This window comes from Mustela erminea, chromosome 17 (assembly GCF_009829155.1).
Source record: "Mustela erminea isolate mMusErm1 chromosome 17, mMusErm1.Pri, whole genome shotgun sequence".
Taxonomy (NCBI): domain Eukaryota; kingdom Metazoa; phylum Chordata; class Mammalia; order Carnivora; family Mustelidae; genus Mustela; species Mustela erminea.
Genome location: NC_045630.1, coordinates 35,466,387 through 35,485,611, shown reverse-complemented (window position 1 = coordinate 35,485,611; position 19,225 = coordinate 35,466,387). Strand labels below are relative to the sequence as shown.

At 50.9% G+C, this 19,225-nt stretch overlaps 2 protein-coding genes across 2 annotated transcripts in view; one reads left to right on the top strand and one right to left on the bottom strand.

The window, feature by feature from the left end:
- LAMB3 (laminin subunit beta 3) overlaps positions 1 to 954 on the top strand; it is a 48,860-nt gene extending 47,906 nt beyond the window's left edge. The window contains 1 exon segment of the mRNA XM_032318449.1: positions 454 to 954. Within this exon segment, the coding sequence (XP_032174340.1) occupies positions 454 to 590 (137 nt within the window). The 3' untranslated portion in view covers positions 591 to 954.
- A 696-nt stretch (positions 955 to 1,650) lies between these two features.
- Positions 1,651 to 19,225, bottom strand: part of CAMK1G (calcium/calmodulin dependent protein kinase IG) — a 30,584-nt gene continuing 13,009 nt past the window's right edge. The window contains exons 3-13 of the mRNA XM_032318410.1: positions 16,369 to 16,497; positions 13,106 to 13,180; positions 10,521 to 10,659; positions 9,737 to 9,860; positions 8,340 to 8,415; positions 6,853 to 6,965; positions 5,997 to 6,075; positions 4,439 to 4,526; positions 3,760 to 4,184; positions 3,108 to 3,230; positions 1,651 to 2,958 (exon numbers count right to left, since the gene is read on the bottom strand). Of these exons, the coding sequence (XP_032174301.1) occupies positions 3,140 to 3,230; positions 3,760 to 4,184; positions 4,439 to 4,526; positions 5,997 to 6,075; positions 6,853 to 6,965; positions 8,340 to 8,415; positions 9,737 to 9,860; positions 10,521 to 10,659; positions 13,106 to 13,180; positions 16,369 to 16,497 (1,339 nt within the window). The 3' untranslated portion in view covers positions 1,651 to 2,958; positions 3,108 to 3,139. The remainder of the gene's footprint in view (positions 2,959 to 3,107; positions 3,231 to 3,759; positions 4,185 to 4,438; positions 4,527 to 5,996; positions 6,076 to 6,852; positions 6,966 to 8,339; positions 8,416 to 9,736; positions 9,861 to 10,520; positions 10,660 to 13,105; positions 13,181 to 16,368; positions 16,498 to 19,225) is intronic.

Below are 19,225 nucleotides of genomic sequence, written 5' to 3'. Positions count from 1 at the left end.
CAGAGCAGGGGCGGGGGGCACTAGATTTATCTGGAGTGGTAATTAGGGAAGGGAAAGTGCAGGGGAACTCTGGTGCCCCAGCCGGCTCTGTGGTTGTGGTGCCTGCTGGAGGATTCCTGGTGGGGACGGCAGCTGAGTCCAGCAGTCTTGGGTTGCTAATCTTGATGCCAGTGGTTTGCTTCGTCAGTCTAGGACAACTGAGAGCGCGTAGAGCAGAGGAGAAGGGTAGGGGCTTCCTGGGTCTGGTTTCCATAAGAGTGGGGTAGGGGTGGAGAGCCAAGAGCTGCCTCAGTGTCTAGCTACCCCCACCTCCCCCCCCCCCCCGCCCCCAAGCAGGTGATTTCTCCTGCAGGTGCTGCCTCTGGGTGAGTGGGAGAAGAAGGAAGGGTGGGGAGGCTCTGGGTGTCTCACCGGCTCCTCCACAACCCCCCCTTGCCCTCCATCTGCCCTCAGACATGGAGTCCGAGCTGCTTCGGGGGAGCCAGGCCATCAAGCTCCGCTCGGCAGACCTGACGGGGCTGGAGAAGCGCGTGGAGCAGATCCGCGACCACATCAATGGGCGTGTGCTCTACTATGCCACCTGTAAGTGACGTGCCAGCCTCCAGCCCCTGGCCCAGCTCCTCTGCCCTCTTTATTTGGGCTGGATTCCATCCTGGCTCCAGGAGACTTTTCTACAGCCTCGAAGCACAGCCCTACCCACCCTGTGTGCAACTGGTAAGATCTTTCTGTGCTGCTGCTGAGCCTGAGCTGATGGGAAACTATATTGGAGAGACGGAGAGGGTGGAGGCGGGCCGTGGCCTTGGGACAAGGAGCTCTAAGTGGAGTTGCACTTGGCCGGCCGGCGTCCTTGCCCTTCAGCTTCCATGGACACAAAAACTGAACAAAAAAATGACATACAAATGAAAAGCCCAATAAAAACCTTTGGCAAGAAGTCTGGAGGTTGAAAGAGAGAAATTGGTCTGTGTCCCATAAGTAAACCTTTGTCACTTGTTCCTGTCTCCCACTTGGAGTTCTGGGACGCTCCTCTGCTCAAGCCCAAGGCCCAGTGGTATAGGGAGCACAGGCTGCCCCCCGTGTCAGTACAGCTTGCTTGTCACCCAAACTTAGAAGGACTGGACCCCTTTGTTCCAGGACCTAATGGAACCCATCCTTGAGAGACCCGATGGTTTTCATCTTTGAGCAGTGACCCAGTTGCTCCTTCACAGATGAGGAAATAGAAATCCAGAGAAAGGAGGGCTTGTGTCCACATTCACAGCTCCAGAGGCAGAATCTGTGTCTCTTGGGATCTCAAAGAGAAGCTGCAGATAGATGTGCATTTGTGTGTGCAGCAGATAAGGGAAACAGCGCAGGTGTGTGTGTGCTAACCATGGCCTGGGCCATGTGCTAGGTGTTTTCAAAATTAAAAAAAAAATGTCTTAAAGGTTTTACTTATTTATTTGAAAGGGAGAGAGAGAGAGACAGAGACAGAGAAACAAAGCACAAGCAGGTAGAGAGGCAGAGAGAGAGAAGCAGACTCCCTGCTGAGCAGGGAGCCCATTGTGGAACTTGATCCCAGGATCCTGGGATCATGACCTGAGCAGAAGGCAGGCGCTTAACCATTGGAGCCCCCCAGGAACTCCATGCTAGGCATTTCACCTACATTTTTTGACATTATTAATCATGTTGATTATTTACTGAGCACTGTGCAAGACACGTTGTCTGCGTTATCTCATGATGCTGCTTCCATTTGACAAATGAGGAAACCAAGGCACAGATGGTTGTTGTGTCACTCCCCAAAGGTCACAGATGTGGCAGGGCCAAGGGCAGGGCAGGGCTTCAAATCACCATCATCTAGATCATCTAATATCATTGTTAGGAGACTGGACTGGACTGTGTGGGCTCCGACAGAGCTACCCCGGGAGCGGTGGTGAGGAGAGAATGAGTCACGAGCGGTATCTCATGTGAACTACTAGCGAGCACACACCATGCACTCAGTCTGTGTCCGCCTCGACACTGCCAGGTTCCTCCAGACCCCAAGGCCCCAGCACACTCTCCACTCCGCACGGGCGCCGAAGTCCCAGAGCCACATCTGACTTGACGAATAACCAAATGAAGCCTCATAGAGAAAAATATGTCCATTTTATTGAGCACAACACCGAACGTGAAGCTGGAGGGGGCGGGGGAGGGACAAGAGTAAGGTTTCTGATTTTCTGGGAGAGAAGAGCAGAAGCAGGAGGAGAATTACCAGCTGAAATGGAAACAGTCCACTTCCAACTTTTACTTAACCGGGTGTGGGTGAGGCATCCGGCCAGGATGAGAATTCCTTCCAGCCCCTCATCACCGATTTCTTTCTTTTCCATCTGGAAGGCTGTGGTTCTGCTTTTGGCCTGGGGCAGGGCGGGAGGTGTGCCGGGCCAGTTGGAGCTGATCATGGAGTCAAGGACTGGAACTTGAGAGCTCACAGGCAGAGCAGGAGCCCCCGGCCATTCATGCAGATGCGCAGGTGACTACATTAATGAGCCCGTGCTGGCCACAAGAATCAAGGCCTCGAGGCAGGAGCATGTGCTGAGCAGGAGTCGGGGGTTGAGGCTCCATATGGCTTTGCTCAGAGAAGGTGACACAGCCTGGCCAGCCCAGGAAGCTTCTCATCACAAACAACACAGATCCGGGCGAGAGCTACCTAGTTCACTGCACAGAGCCACGGCACGTAGGGTGTGGGGGCACAGAGCAGGCAGGCCAGGGAGACCCCGGGGTGGGGGGGCGGTGGCCGCCGGCTCCTCCTGCCCACAGCTTCAACGAGGCCTCCGCGCCTTGGGGGCTCGCTCCTGGGCCTTCTGGAAGGGTCTGCCCCAGGCGGCAGCAGCCTGCTGCTTCTCACCGTCACCCACTCCCTCCAGGCCCTGCTCTGCCCGCTCCGCCTTCCTCCCGTTGCTGGGTGGACGCCAGGCTGGGAAGGCAGAGAAGAGTCGCGCGCCTCTCCTGCCGAGGAAAGGGGTTCAGGGTGGCTGTGAGCCTGCGGCATCCAGGGGTCCTCAGACCCGTTCATTCGGACGGTGAGGGGGCTGGCCTTCTGGGACAGCAGCTCTCCCAGAGCCCCCTGCCTTGGCCCTCCCACCTGTGCGCCTCACCTGAAAATCGACCCAGACGCGGGCTCCGGGGATCACATTATGAGACAAACTCCAGTCTGCCCCGCCCGGCAGTGGGAACCGCCACCCGCTTTAACTGGCACCATGACCTCTGATTTGTAGTTCCTGGAAAGCAAGCGCGGTGGGGGCTGTGACGTGTTCGGGGAAGGGACAGGAGCTGGGGGAGCTCTCCGCGCCTGTGGCCTCCGCTCAGCCCTCCCTCCCTCAGGTTCACAAAGTACATGCCCTTGCAGAGAGGATGGAGAGGACAATGGAGCCCCGCCCCCGCCCCCACCCCCACTTCCACCCCCCCGCCACCCAAAACACAATGGTTCTAGAAACTCGAGAAATCGACTGCCCACCATGGACATGTGCGCAGTTTTCTGCAGACATTTGTAATTCCTGTTCACTAAGCTTTTAGGTAGCTCTGTGAGGTGGGCGGAGCAGGCGAGCCTGCTCTCTCACAGATGAGCAAACCAGAGACGGGGACATCCACTGATCCGACAGCAGCCACATAGCTAGGGGCAGGGACAGGACTGCGAGCACTGCCCTCACCCCCTCCGGCCGAGAGCTCTTCCCGCCCTGCGGAGCCGGCTCCCTTCAGCCCCAGCACCCCGGCAGGGCGAGGCCTCTGTCTCTGGCGGAGGATACGTACTGTTTCTTGTTGGCTTTTTTGAGCAGCGCGGGCTCGGAGCTGTAGGAGGACTTCCCTTTGCCCCCGATGCTCAGGCAGCTGGAGCAGCAGCCGCAGGGCCCGGCGGCCAGGGGCCCCTGCTGCATGGGCACCAGGCTGCTGCTGATGCGGAGCGAGCCATTGACCAGGCAGTTGAGGGACCGGCCCCCGGGGGCCGCCGGCCGGGCACCGAGCTGGCAGGGTAGCCGCGTCAGGGCGGGAAGGGCCTCGCTCTGCTCCAGGGCCGGGGCCTCGGGGACGGTGATCTCAGTAGAGCCGGATCTCGAGGCTTCTGAGACTGGGGTGCTGGGTGGTCTGTTCTCCACCTCCGGGCGGAGGCCTGGGCTGTGCAGGTTCATGTGCAGCTTCCTCATGTGGTGGACCACAGCAGCTGCGTTGAAGGCTTGCTGAGGAGACATGAGACCCACCTCTGACCCTCTGCATTCTCTCAGGGCCACAGGGCTCAAGCTTTCCCTCCACCTGGCAGCTTTAGCCTCTTGAAACTGATGTGCTCACATCTCACTTCAGAGAGGGTCCAGGGGGGTCCAGGGAGGCCCAGTGGCTGCCGGAAAGGCCCAGGGAAAGCCCCTAACCAGCCCCACCCCAGCTCAACCTCCAGGGTCCAGAACAGCCCACCTGCCTCCTGCAAAGGGCCACTTACCCTCCACTTGCTCTTGGCAAAGTTCTTCTGGATCTGGAGACTGACTGATGGGTAGATGTCCCGGTGGAGGGCTGTGTTCCCATCAATCCTGTGGGTGTAGAAGGGAAGCCTGGCTCACTGGGGGCTGTGCGTGCAGGACCAGGTTAAGCTGAGTGCCGTGCCTCAGAGGAAGGGTGGCCCATGGCAGGAATGGGCTGGAACCAGGGCTCCTCTGTCCCCTTGGGCAGCTCATTACGGGTTCCATGCTTTGGTAAAACCGAAGTCTTATTTTATAGTAGGTGGGCAAACTATGACCTGTGGGGCAGATCTACCCATGGCCTGTAACCAGGTCTCACTGGGACCCAGACATGCCCATTCATTCAAGTAGGAGCTGTGGCTGCTTCCATGCCACAAGGGCAGACTGAGTCGTTGCCATATAGACCGTACGGCCAGCTAAGCCTAAAATACTTATTTTCTGGCTTCTTAGAGAATAGGCTTTCTGGGTCCTGTGTCAGAGGATACTTGGGTTGTCACTATCCTTTAGCTCAAAACTTTCCTCAGAACGCAACTCCTCCAGGAAGACTTCATCAGTGAGGCCTCCCAGTACAGGCCGCCTTCTTCCTGATCATCCATCTCTACGTGCTCCTCAGATACTTGCCATTACATGGCCCAGGACTTTCTAGGTACTAGGGACACAGAGTAGTAACAGATGGGACCCTCATCCCTGGGGTCTTCCAGTGGAGCTGTGGAACCTTGTTCCATGCCATGAACTTGAGTAATTCATGGTAATCTGTGTAATTGCCAGAGGGAGGTAAGGAGGTGAGCCTGGCCTGCAGGACCCAGGGCTTCAGGCAGGGCAGAAACTGCTCTGGATCCTGAGGGATGCTGCATACATGGCAAGACGCAGGACATTCTAGGTGGTAAAAATGGTGTGACCCAAGGTATAGGTTGGAAAGACCTTGGGATAGGGAGTAGGAGAGGGCAGGAAGAGAAAGAGAGCTTTGAGGCCTTTCTAGAACAGAGAAGGTATGTTGGGACTTTGGGGAAATGCAGGTGGAGGTAAAGGGTCAGGCCAGATTAGGGAACATGTGAAGAGGCAGAGGAACCTAGGCTTGCTGTGGCAGCAGGTGGGGCATTATTACGAATCCTGAGCAGGGCTGAAGCATGAACAAGGGGTAGAGCATGCTCACTTTACTGATCGGCTCCTTTGTGATTCTTCGCCAATCGCCTCACTTAGAGCAGGTTTTGACCCACAGTGAAATGATGCTCTCCAGGACAGGGCAGAGCTGCCTACTCCTGGAGCCTCTTGAGTAGCTAGTACTGAGTTCTGTATCCTAGTACTGGTAACAGTTCCTGGCTGGGTCTGTCTCCTGGCCTTGACTTGTGACACAGTAGCCACTCTGGGGTCGGAACCCACTTCCTTAAATGCTGTCTGCACCTCTAGCTGGACCAGACACAGGCGTCTGCACTCCTTGCGTGCTGAAAAGCAGAGAGCTCAGGGAAGCCGACTCTTGGGAAACACCCCTTGAATGAGTCGTCATGGTCTCTGGGGAACCACCAGGCTAGGAGCCTCACTCACCACGGGTGCCTCAAGGCCTTCTCGCAGGTGTACCGTTCATTCGGGTCCTTCTCCAGCAGGTGGCAAATAAAATCCTTAGCTAAGGGGAGCAATCAAAGACACAATAGGGACCAGGTTTCATGACTGATGGAAACTCACTTCCGGGCTGGTGGGTGGCAGAGAATGCATCCTTAGCTAATCTTCCAAAGAGGCAATTTTAAGACTCTTAAAAGAGAAAAAAAAAAAAATCCAAACCACCTAACAGCAGCCCACCATAAACCACCAAAGAGAGATTCTCCATGGCCTCCCCCACACAGCACAGCAGATACAGCTCTTCTCATGAGGCCCCCCTGTGTCTGCAGGTCGAGGGGGTCTGCCTTTGCACCATCCAGGCGCCGGCAGCCACGAGTGGGCACACGTGAGTGCAGCCGCAGCCCTCCACGGATCTCCACTTAATGGACCCAATGACTTGTAACGACTGCTGCCTCCTCTCACACACGCAGATGTCACAGGCTTTCAGTCTGGTTATATAATAAAGGCAAAACTTGGCCTTGGTTTTGCCACTCGTGCCTGGAACACTCCCTTGGGCAGGCTCTGCCCTCCTGGCTCCTCATCTAAACTCCCCCGCACTCCGCCCCCGTCTCCTTGCATCCTGTGGTTCTGTCTCCAGGAAAACAAAAGCATGAACCTGAGATGTGGATAATTTATTTGGCCTTTGAGCCAGATGAAGATTTCTCCACTCTCCTTGGCAGCCTGTTCTAGAAGATTCCCAGGGGACTTTCAAGAGCCAGGACTGTCATCCGCTCTTAAGCTCTTTTTCTCTTGGCTGCCTTTGCCTTGAGCCTGTTGTCTTGTCCTTCACACCTGCTAGCCTTACCTGACTCAGAAATGTCATCCCAGAATGGAGACTCAAATTCATAGTAGCCCTCCTTGATCTTCTCGAAGAGCTTCGACTCCGTTTCTTCATAGAAGGGGGGATACCCACACAACCTGCAGTGAAACAGGAAGGAGCTATGCTGCTAACAACCCCAGTCTCTCCCCTCTGCCTGGCCTCCACTGCAGATCACAGGCAGGAAACAGGACCCCCAACCAGCAGTAGGAACAGGATCTGCCTGATTCTGGAATGATGCAGGCCCCATCAAGCAACTCTGGAGGGCCCCTTTGTGCGTTATTCCCCCCCAAAGCCACACTGCCCCTGCTATACCTCCCCAACACTTAGAGAATGTATAAAATACCTTTAAGAGAGATAACAGAACACCTGCTTGAATGTAGGTTTTGTGAGGGATTTTTAAGGTTATTTTGTTCTTTACTCTTTAGTACCTACACCAGTGATTAGCGCAGAAGAGACGGTCAATGAATTTTTGTTGAGTACACGAATAAATGAGAGTAGTTATGGGGAGCCATCCAGCAGATGCAAGGAGTCACGTAGACGAAAATGCCTGAAGGTTGAGGAAGTGAGAATGATTGGCTAGGTAGGGTATGGGTGCGCTCGTGGCTGACACATGAACAGCACCAGGAGCCAAGAGAGAAACGCATGATTACTGCTTGAAAACAATAGAGCCCTCCGTGGTTACGTAAGGGTCCACGAGGAGACCGCGTGCACGGGGCTGTGATTGGATAGTTGGGCTGAACCGCCTACATGTATATATTGCCAGAACTTGCTTGTAGGAGAGAGAGAACAAAGAAACCCTAATAAAGAAGTTTGCTCCTCATCACGTTTGCGGGTCGTTCTTGCTGGCGAGAGCGACAAGTAGTTATTCAACATAAGGTTAGTAAATAAAGAGTTGAGTCCCTGCTAAGGGACAGATCTGGTATTTTCCTAAGAGCAGAGTCATCTGGAGGTGAGGAAGGATGGTGGGGGAGGGTGGATGAATAGGTCTGGAAAGGAGAGGCCAAGATGATGTGAACAGGAACTATGACCCGGTTCATTCAGGCCATCACTTTGCCTTGGGCAGACTTGCCCAATCTGAGATGGGAACATTGTGCCCACTTGGCTTCTAAGCTTGGCTTGGCCTTTCCTTTCTTCACTGCTTGTTCCATAGAGCAGGACTCAACATAGTTATAGAGACTAAATGGGGGTGGGGTGCAGGAAGAGACAGAACCATATGGCTGAACAGTGGGTTCACACTGAGCTCTATTGTAATAACCTGGTGGAGACCAGGATGGAAACCTTTGGAGCTGTGTGCATGGTAAGTGTGAGTGTGTGGGTGTGCGTGTGTGTGTGTATGTATGTGGATGCACATGTGTACACGCACACGCTTTGAAGATGGATGTTGCTTGAGGAGCTAAGATAGGGGAGGGGAAAAAAAGGATGAGCTGTTCTGAGATTTCCCAGGAACTGAGCCAATGCAGGCTTCTACTCACAATATGTAAGTGATGACGCCAATGGACCAGCAATCCACAGCCTTGCTGTAGGGTTTCTGGGCCAACACTTCCGGAGCTGCAGCAAACGAAAGGTAGAGTCAGGGATGGAACAAGAAGAGAGGGCTGAGAAGTGGGGGTCAAAGGTCAGGAAGAGGATTAGAGAAGCGGACTAGGAAGCTCCTGGGATGGTAGTGTTTCTGTAAGAATGAAAACGTTCCCAGGGCAGGGACTGGGGCGCTCCCATCATCCTGAATCTTCCTCCGTCAGCCTGGAAGGTTCCCATGACTCTTACATCAGACTGGGGCTACATCTCTCCCATCAGACTGAGTACTCTCTGAAGGCAGGTCTTTGTCTCTCCATGCAGATAGTGTGTCCCAGGGCTGGGGCTGTGTGTCTCTGTTCAGACAGGGACATATGTGAAGTAGAGGCAGTCTCTCCCACTAGACTGGGATCTCCCTAAGGGAAGAGACAGAGTCTTCCACATCAAATGAGGAGCTCTTAGAGGGAAGTGATAACTGTCCTATCCATCTCAGGTAACTTCTTCTCTATCAGATCAAGAGCTCCATGAGAAAACAAGCCATGTCTTCCCCTGACTGGGAGAGTAGAGAGTTATCTTCTGAATTCATCCCAGATATCAGGGCTTTGTACTCGGTAGGACTCAACACCTACTGACTGACCTCTTTTTGAGGGTGAGAGTAGGAATTTCCTCTATTATGCTAGAGGTAACCTTTCTGTGTGCCATCCTCAACCAGGTGATGAGTGGCTAAGAGGGAAGTAGGCGGGGGGGGGGATGCTCTGAGTATTCGTTTTCTCTCCATGGATCTCAGGAATGTTTTCACTTGGTAACTTGATGGCTTTTACTTTTGGGGGGACCTTCAAAGCCTCCTGTTTAGGGAGGAGGCCCCATCTCTACCAGTTTCTTAGGGAATATATTTGGGGGAGCACACCTGGGTTCCTCAGCTTCAAACTCAACACTATTCCTCCAGGATACTAACAACGGGGGCACTGAGGTCTCTTCTGGGCATGGGAGAAAGGAAAAGGGGTGCCTAGTGTCAACCTCTCGGCAATCTAACCATCTCTGGTTTTATGCTCTTGTCTCTGCCCCTCGTCTAGCCAGAAAGACAAAGCAGGATGTCTGTCTGCAAAAATGATAGCTAAGTATAGTCAGGGGCTGTGGGATGGCTCAGGGGTAGGCTGTCTCTAAAGATGCAGGGTTTGGGAGCAGGAGGGGTAGTTCCAGAGATACATGATCTACCCTAAACCTCATAGTTAATGCTCTACTTGGGTTGCCTTTGAAGTTGAACCCTGTCTCCCGATAACCACCCCTCCCCATGAAATAATATCCATGAAGTTGAACACAGCCAACTGGTCAACCTTCGTCCTCCTCCCAGACTCACCCACATAGCCTGGGGTCCCACAGGCAGTGGACATGACTCCACTCTGTTCCATCTTGGACAGACCAAAGTCTGTGATCATGATCTTAGAGTTCTCTTCAGGGGTTAGGTACAGCAAGTTTTCAGGCTGTGGGAGAAGAGTGATATCATGTAATGTAGGATATAATCATCTGAAATACAGATTTCTTTTCATCTCCTGATATATAATTTCTTAGGAAGCTGTGCTCTGGGCTTCTGACTTCAAGGTCAGGCTCATCTCCCCCAGTTCTTTCCTCCTTCCTCCTACCTACAGCCCCCTACTCCATATCCAATCACTCTGTATTTTGCTCATGGCCCTCATGTTGATCAGCTTTCTAGCCATTAAGTTACTACACCCACCCTCCCCACATCCCCAACTACCCTAAGACTGTTTCTTGAGGGGATCAAACCATGGTTAATTGTCTCTGATTTCTCTAAAGTCTAGTACATGCTTGGTGCAACATTGACACCCCCCATTAAGTATTTCTTACATTTTATTTTGACTGTGGCTAGGTTTGAGAAACATGTGGATTATCTTGGTATCCTGCTAGGGCGAGGCCCCATGGAAAGTTCAGGAAAAGGCTGAGATGAAACTTAGCAATGATTTTTCAGTCATTTAAGTTTTGTTTAAGGAATCTGAGGGCAGAAGGGACCTTAGGATTCTACTGCTCCTACCCTCTCATTTTACAAGGCTTAGGCTGCCCATAACCCAGGCAAGCTTCCTAAAGGGTCATTCTCTGTGTCCCACTGAGGGCTCCCACTTTGGCACCTTTAAGTCTCTGTGGACGATGCCATTCTCGTGGAGGTATTTCACTGCTGACAAGACCTGCTGGATCACCAGGCTGGCATCCTTCTCTGTGTAGACACCCCGCTCCAGGATCCGGTCAAAGAGTTCCCCGCCAGAAACACTGTGGGCATAGGGGCAAGCGCAGGAATCCAGGTCTTATTTCAGGTCAAAGGGACATAAGTGTGTTGCTCTGTAGCCATGAAGACACAGCTGTGGTGGAAGAGGCAGGTGCCCATGGCCTGGGCAGGGAGGTCTACTTTAGTCTGAGAATAACTCCTTTGGGTATTGGAGTAATATCAAGAGGGAGTCATTTCTTCGAGCCAACCATTGCCCTCTCCCTGGACCCTTCCTTAAAATGCAAAATGCTCCTGGTTAGAGTCAAGCAAGTAGCCCATAATCCCTTTGTGAACACATTCTTAGCTGCCTATACTCCTGGCCCTAGGACCCAGGGAATCATGATGAAAAGGAGAGGTGAGACTGAAATCAGGCCAACGCAGGACAGAGGTGGTGTACAAAGGAGACCAACTGGGCTTGTGTCGGGATTTCTTTTCTCATCGTGGAAAGCTGGGCTACCTAAAGCCGGAATCGTGGATGGAGCTGTAGCAGTATTTGGAGACTCTACTCAGGGGCTTTAAGATCCAGTCTGCCCCTGTCTCTTGAATGCCATCTACACTGCTTTGGCCAAAAAGTTCTGTAGTCCATAGTGGAACACCACAGAGGGAGACCACTCACTACCTCCTAAGAAAGACTGCTTTATCTTTCACCACCTTCTCAGTATTTCTCTATATCATGATGGAATCCACTCCTTGCAGTTTCTACCTGAGGATACGGCGTCCGCCCATGGGGCCACACAGAACAAGAATACCATCCTTTCACGTGAATCGTTTCCAGTATGTGAAGACAGCGAAAGGCTCTGCTGAGGCCCTTTCCAGGCAAACCTTTCAGCCTATGTCAACCATGAACCAGGGCTTCCAGTTCTGTCACAGGCCTGGACCCCTTTTCACTGTCCCGGGACACTGGCTACGGACATGCGCGTGTGATAGGACCATGCGGTAAAGAAGAAGGAGAATTTCTCTAATCAAAAGGCATACCACCCTACTCCTTTGTTTCTATCGAAAGCTCTGGGCTCTGCCACAGGAGCTAGAGGCCCAGGGGAAAGATAGTCTTGATGCACAAGGTGGAATTGCTGACTTGGAACAGCTTGGGTCCTAGCGCTGGTACTCTCATCGGCTTTGCCACTCTTTGGGGACAGCTCAATCTGCCTGCTTCCCTGCCTCCCCTACTGTCTCAATGTGGGCTAATCCTGTTGAACTGGCCTCGTTAAGGTGCCACATGGTCCCTGCTCACTTATTAGTGCTGTTCTGCCTCCCTGCCTCCCCTCACCACACTCCCTTGACCACCTGCTCCCTCTAGTCACTGCGCCTCAGGTGAGCTGAGGAGTTAAAAGGCTGCTTAGGCCTGAGTTAGCTCATCTGAGTATCTGAGGAATATGCCTGTCGGTCAAAAATACTGCATCTTGCTACAGAGATTGCAGAGTGGTGTGTATGTGTGTGTGTGTGTGTGTGTGTGTGTGTACTTTATAAATAGAAGTTTCTCTGAGTCCAAGGCTGAGCCCTCAGAAGCACCAACCAATGCCTACAGCATTCACTCCCAGGCAGAACTCCTATTTATACATGATGGGGATGTGCAGACTTTTCTAGTGAGGTGCCATCTCTGTCCCACAGATGGGCACACACACGGTCACAGCTTGTTTTAACATTGAATGGATCTCTTTCGAGAAGGTCTTTTCTTTAAATATCAAATTGAAATCTAGGTACCTATGGTTTCTAATCCCACAGTAATTTTACCCTGGAGTGGCATTAAGACATTTATTTTTATTTCTTTTTTAAAGATTTATTTATTAGGGGGAGAGAGAGCATGAGCAAGCAGGGGGAGGAGCAGAGGGAGAGGTAGAGAGAGAATCCTCAAGCAGACTCCCTACTGAGCATGAAGCCCAGTGAGGGGGCCTGATCCCGGGACCCCGAGAACATGACCTGAGCGGAAATTAAGAGTCGCCCGTTTAGCCGACTGAGCCACCCAGGTGCCCTGGCATTAAGACACTTAATATTCAGTGTGATGGACACAGACAGACTGGTCAAAATGGACTCAAGCCATGGTGCCAGAGAAGGGTTCTGGAGGTGCCCCGCCATGCCAGGCATATCCCTTCAGCTGTGGGGTTGTTTCTGGGGTTATCCCAGAAAGGCTGACGGGGGTGACTGGGACAGCAGGGGTAAATGAATGAGATGGAGTCACAGCTACTCACTGACTTGTAGAAAATATTTTTTAATAACTGGTAAGGCTGTACTGGTACAGACCATTTCAATCATCAGTCCTAGATTTACCCCTCAGTCCACACAGAACATGTTTGTGACCAGAAGCATACTTAGCCTGAGAGAACTCTTGGCATTTGAGAGTTTATTTAGCAAATTTTTGATCTTATCTTTTGAATCCCCATACTCCCCCCACCACCTCTAGGCCTCCCAGGCCCCCAAGACACCTGTGGAGGAAGTGGGTCACCTTTCACTTACAGCTGCATGACCAGGTAGTAGTGAGTGGAGCTCTCGTAGATGTCCTCTAGGGTCACGATGTTTTCATGCTTGATCCTGGGGGGACACCAAGGCTCATGGTGAGTGGTATGTGGTGTAGGGGGTCAGACAAGGAATGGACACCCAGCCCACTGGACTTTTACTTCTGTTAGAGACTTCTGATGACAACGTTTAGGAAGAGCAGATCCTTGTGAAGCCTTCTCAATAAAAAAAGCAGTCACAAAGAAATCCTAGAGAAAAGATCCCAGGGTTGTATTCAATCCCTATTTTTGAATGGATAATTGATCATCCTGCCTTCAGGGAACTGACATTTTGTCACTTCTCCAGAAATCTCTCTAGACTTTACCAAAAGAGAAAGTTAAGAGAACCAAAGAAGCCTACAAACACACCCCAAACGAAATTATTTTACAAAATGGGTATTGGGTCTCCTTCAGAGACATCCTTGAAGAAAGCAGACTGCAACAGAAGAGAATCAGGTTAGCTAAGTCTCCTCATGGGTGACCACTGAAGGAGTTTCGCAAAATTATTATTCCGGAATATTGTGAGGAGCAAGGAAGGTGATGATTTCTGGGGTCAGCTCTGTGGGATGCTGTGGATCAGTAATTCTCAACCAGGGGCCCTTTTGACCGCCGGGAGATATTTGGCAATATCTAGAGACATTTTTGTGTTTGTGACTGGGGAGGAGGGAGGCGCTAACTGGCATCTAGTGGGTAGAGGTGGGAATGCTGGTAAACATCTTACAATGCACACAGAGTAGCCCCCCAACCCAGTAAAGAATTATCTCAGCTAATATATCAGTAGCACTGTGTTCGGGAAAATTTGCTCTAGATTCCCTCTGCCTGGGATTACTCAAGGGCTAAGACAAGCAGAATAATCATATTAACCGGGGTGGGCTTGGCCTCGTAGGCAGCAATTCTATGCATGCCTTTCCAGGAGGAACATTTTTTTTTCTTTTTAAAAAAGATTTTATTTATTTATTTGATAGAGAGAGGCACAGCGAGAGAGGAACACAAGCAGGAGGAGTGGGAGAGGGAGAAGCAGGCTCCCCAATGAGCAGGGAGCCCGATGTGGGGCTCGATCCTAGGACCCTGGGATCAGGACCTGAGCCAAAGGCAGATGCTTACTGACTAAGCCATCCAGGTGCCCCAGGAGGAACATTTCTAGGAAGTTTAACTCATGGCTGTGCAGCACATGGGTGAAGAACTTGGACTCTAGGTCACTTGGGCTTGAGTGTGGATCTAGCTAAGGTATTCAGGAACTGGGTGACTTTGGCTGGCTTTCTCAAATATTCTAAAGCCCACTTTTTGGTCTGTAAAGTCCATCTCTCTCATAGGGTTATATCAAGATTGAAAGAGAGAATGCATGTAAACTGCTAAGCACAGTGCCTGGGGAATAGCAAACACATAATAAACAGTAGCTATCATGTTTAAGTTTAATTTCTAAAAATTAAAGACCTGTTATAGTGGTTACCTGATGGATTCAACCACACTCACTAGCTGACAATGTTAATGTAGTTTATCAATGGTTCATTACAAACAGATACTGTGCTGTTAGGGATGCTGATAAATGCAGTGGTAAGCAGGACCACCATAGTCCTTGCTCTCAATGAGTTCACGATCTGTCTCGGCTCTAACCTCCCTGGAGCCCAAACTGGTATCCCCAGCACCCTCCCTGCAGTGACTGGGGAATACATAGATTCAATATGTTCCAGCAAATGTCCTTCTATTTCCTCCAAGCCTACACCTCCTTTTGGTTTCCTTTCCCAAGCAATGATATCACTATTCACTGAATTGCTCAATCTCAGCTTCTTTTTTTTTTTTTTTTAATAGGCTTATTTCATTGTGGGGGGGAGGGTAGGAGGGTAGGAGGGACAGAGGGAGAGAGGCTCAAGTGGACTCCATGCCAAGTATAGAACCCAACATGGGGCTCAATCCCACAACCCAGGAGACCATGACCTGCCGAAATCAAGAAGCAGACGCTTAACCAACTGAACCACCTGCATCATTTTTAATACTTTTCTCTTTTATACCCTTACTGGTCTACCTGAACCCAGTCACTTCTCTTTCCTGAATCCAGTCTTCCTGCTACCACATGATCTTGCTATTACCTTCGCTTGTATCCTCATTCTTTGCGGAGATTATTGAGGAAGTGTTAGAATTGGTCTCCCATTCTCTAGGTGCTCATCAAATCCATGTTCCACCATCCTTAAGAGGAATGGCTCTAAAATATAAATCTGATCATGTGAGCCTTTCCTTAAAACCCTTTGATGACTTTTCTTTGCCCAGAGAGTAGAGTCAGCACTCTTTATCATGGTATCCAAGACCCTTCATCATCAGGTCTCATTTGATTCCATCTCCTGCCCCTTGATGGTCCTCACTCTAAGCTCAGCGGGTCCCAACACTGACTCTTCCCTAATGTCCTCTGTACTTTCACAGTTCTATGTTAAAGTTTATGTTACCCTCAGCCTGAATTCCCTTTCTGCATTGTCTCTTCTGTCTCTATCAAATTCTTCTCATCTATCAAGGTTTCTTTTCTTTGAAAATGTACCTAATACCCCATACATATTTTTAAAAAAATGTAGGCAAAACAAATCTGTCTTCTCTAGACTTTGCCTTCTGCTACCGCTGGCTCATGCTCAGTGGGATTAGAATTTGTTATGGGCACTTCTGTCCATGCCCAGAAAATGTGAGCTTCTGAAGGTAAGGGATTTTAGCAGCCTTATTCTTGTGCTCCTGATGCCCAATACACTTTTGGCACACCACGGGGTACCACAAGGCTTTATTATATGGGTCCTGCTGTTACCATTTGATGGTTTGTTAGTGTGGCCTCCGTCATGACGGTTGGGTGCTGAACCTACATTTGCTTTGGTACAATCCAGGCTAATTTCCAAATCTTATTCTGCTTCCTTAATTACTGATTCTTCTTGGTATTGGCCCTCAATTGATTTTTGTGCCTTCTAGCTAATTACTCTCTGGTGTACATGCACAAACCAGGTCTGGCGCCAGCTGGTTTGCTAATCAATTTGCTGTACGCCTTTCCCACCATGCCCACCCCTCCCCCTCCAAAATCAGCCAAGACACCTGTCTGGCTAAACTTAGCCGACTGATCAAACGGACCCATCAAAGCGATGAAAGAAAGCAACGCCTTTAGGTGTGGAAATCAGCTTCAGTCCTTCTCGAAGGTAATTTGTGAAGGAAATGTTGTGATCCCACAGTTGTACCCGGCCAATACTAGGACCCACTCACTTTTTCAACACGGCAATCTCATTCTCCAGACTGCTGTCCCGGAAGGCAGGTGACTTCTTGATGCACTTCAGGGCAAAGAGCTTCCCTGTCAGCCTTTGCTTCACCAGGAAAACTTCTGAAAAAGCTCCTCTAAGTAGAAGACACCAAGAAATAACAATTAGTACTGGCTGGCTCGGGAACACTGTCAGAAGCAAAACCGAGGGGCAGATGAAGGACGGCGGGGCTGGTAATTAGTTTCCATTGTTACTGTGGGGACCTGAGGAGCTGTATCGAGGGCAGAGCCCATCTGACAAGCCCTGGGTCCTTTCTTTCTAGAAGGAAAAAAGTTTCGACTACAGACACAGAGACTAGCCGGGTGCTATTTCCTGATCCTATAATTTGCGAAGGACTCCCAGGGACTCGGCTTTGGTTATGGAGAAATTTCCATCTGGCCGAACCATTTAAAAGGGGCCATTTCAGAGCCAATTTACTTTGCTTGTTCCAGCACGGTGGAGTGTGGCACACTGGAAAGGCAGCTGGAGGTAGCACTGGGGACAGGGCTCAGGCAGGGATGGAAAAAAACTCCAATCTCTGTTTTCGATGGTGATAATTACCCTGAACTCATTATCAGATCCTAAGGGGAGCTGAGTACCCTCTCATTCAGTAGGATCTGTGAGAAAGAAAGACAGGACCCCAGCAGCTCTGGGCAGGTTTCCTGAAGATGGAGAAGCTGGAATCCAATGGAAACACAGGGTAAGATTCCAAAGAACAGTGTTGTTTTGTTTTGTTTTGTTTTTTAAAGGGACTCCGAGACCAGGCTGGAGCTGGAGCTGTAGTTAGCTAGCAGTGGTTGCTGGAGCTCAAGTGTCCATAAGTGAGGACCTCAGCTTTGCGGGTGACAAGTCACTTAACTTCTATAAACCCAGTTTCTTGATCTGAAAAGGGGGAGTGTCAATAGTAGCTGATTCACAGGGTTGTTTAGAAGACTAAATGAATTCACATATGTAAAGTGCTTAAAAGCATTGCTGACATCTGGTATACTGCATGTGTCAGACACTATTATTGTTATTACTATTATTATTTGAATACCATTAGGGAGGACACCTGGTAGTGACAAGAGGCCATAGTGTGTAAGGGAGGAAACAGCTGAACCATCCTCTCCCAGGCCATCTGGGGATTCTAGAATGGAGGCCCAATAGCAGTGAAGCTTGTGCAAGGACTTTGAGAATCTGCATTAGAAAATACTTGGTGTTTCCTGGGTCTGAGCTTCCTGTTTCCCCCAGCTGCACTCAGCTGAGTTAATCAGAGCCTTCAGAGCTTCCTCTATCCGTCATTCATTCCTTCACTCATCCCTTCAATCAAGATTTATTGAGCACCTACTGAGTCAGACACTGGAGATAAAAAGGTAAGTGTTTCGGGTCTTAAAAGGCCTGTAGACAAGTGAGGAACACAGACAAATGAGCCATTAACATTTGATGTAAAACTTGTTATTAAGCACTCAGTGAATGCTTGTTCAGCTGACAGACCCTCTGATACTCGGCTGAGTATCAGTCTAGCGCAGAGTCTGGTGTGTGAGATGGACACGGACGGAGAAGCAGGGGGTGTTGGGAGACCACAGACAATGAACGCTGCAGACAGGGTTTCTGCTCGGCTCTGCTATCAGCAGATGCCGGTCACCGTGGAGCCACTGCACATCTTCATACAATAATTATCACAACACTTCTCCCCAGCAGATAGCAAGCTGGAAACAAGGGCGCTTTTTTCCTAGCGTGTACAATGTGGTCGCTTGGCGTAGCTAAGAAGCACGTAATTAATTCCCAGGCTTCGGGCTTCAGAGCACCCTGAACCCAGTTTTACGGGGTGAATGGGAGTCAGCCCAGTGAAGAGCTGGAATGGCTGTCCCAGGCGGGGGTGAGAGGGACTAGCACGGAGGCACAGGAGAGCAGGGCGGGATGGGGCTACTGGGGCCCAGCACCATTTGTGAGCTATGAGACAGGGAACAAGGGGGAGGAGAGTCATGAATGTGCGGGAGAACCCGGTCCTCTGCCTGATCACATATGGAAAATGCTAAAGAAGTGTGTGGTGGATGGCTGGATGGAAGCCTGGAAGGCTGGATGTGGGAGAAGTCTGGCCTGGGATTCGCCGTGTGTTCTACTCATCTGCAGATCCCACTTTCCCTAGTGTGAAAGGAGAGAAGTGAACCACACAGCCTTCAAGGTTCCTGCCGGCTGTGACTTTCCGGGACCCACTTTCAGAGTCCCCCCTTTTGCCTGTACACATAGGTGGCCCCCCCATTTCAAAGCTGACACCCACCCTGGGTCCTCTTGTGGAATGAGATCAAATTGAGGCCTTCCTGGGGGTGTCATTTATATTGCAGTGTGTGTGTGAATGGTGCCGCCTGGAGTTGTGCAGTGTCACGGCAATTCGAAATGGTGCTATTGCCCTTCTGCCTCAGGCTGCTTTGTATAGTGCGAGTGCGAGTGTGTGTGTGTGTGTGTGTGTGTTGCATGTGGCACATGCGGTGGGGCAGGGGAGAGCAATTATAAGACTTAATTGTGCTGTTGGTCAGACTGGGGAGCAGAGGGAGCGGAGAGCTAGTTTTGAGCAGTTAAGGTTGCTGGGGTCAGAAGGCAAGACAGGTAGAACCTCTAGAGCCAGGAGTGCTTTGCTGCCATAGAACTTGGTCTGCCTTTCCTGCTCTGAGAAGCTCTCCCCACTTGCTGGGAGAGGTGACGGAGGTTCGAGGAGAAAAGCCTCTTCCTGCCAGTGGAAGGAGGCGGGCTGGCAGCGGGAGACATTCCCCCGGCTACAGACTAGCTCTGCCCAGTCTCCCTCCCGTAGGGCCCTGGAACTGTGGGTGACCTCCGGGCAGAGTCAG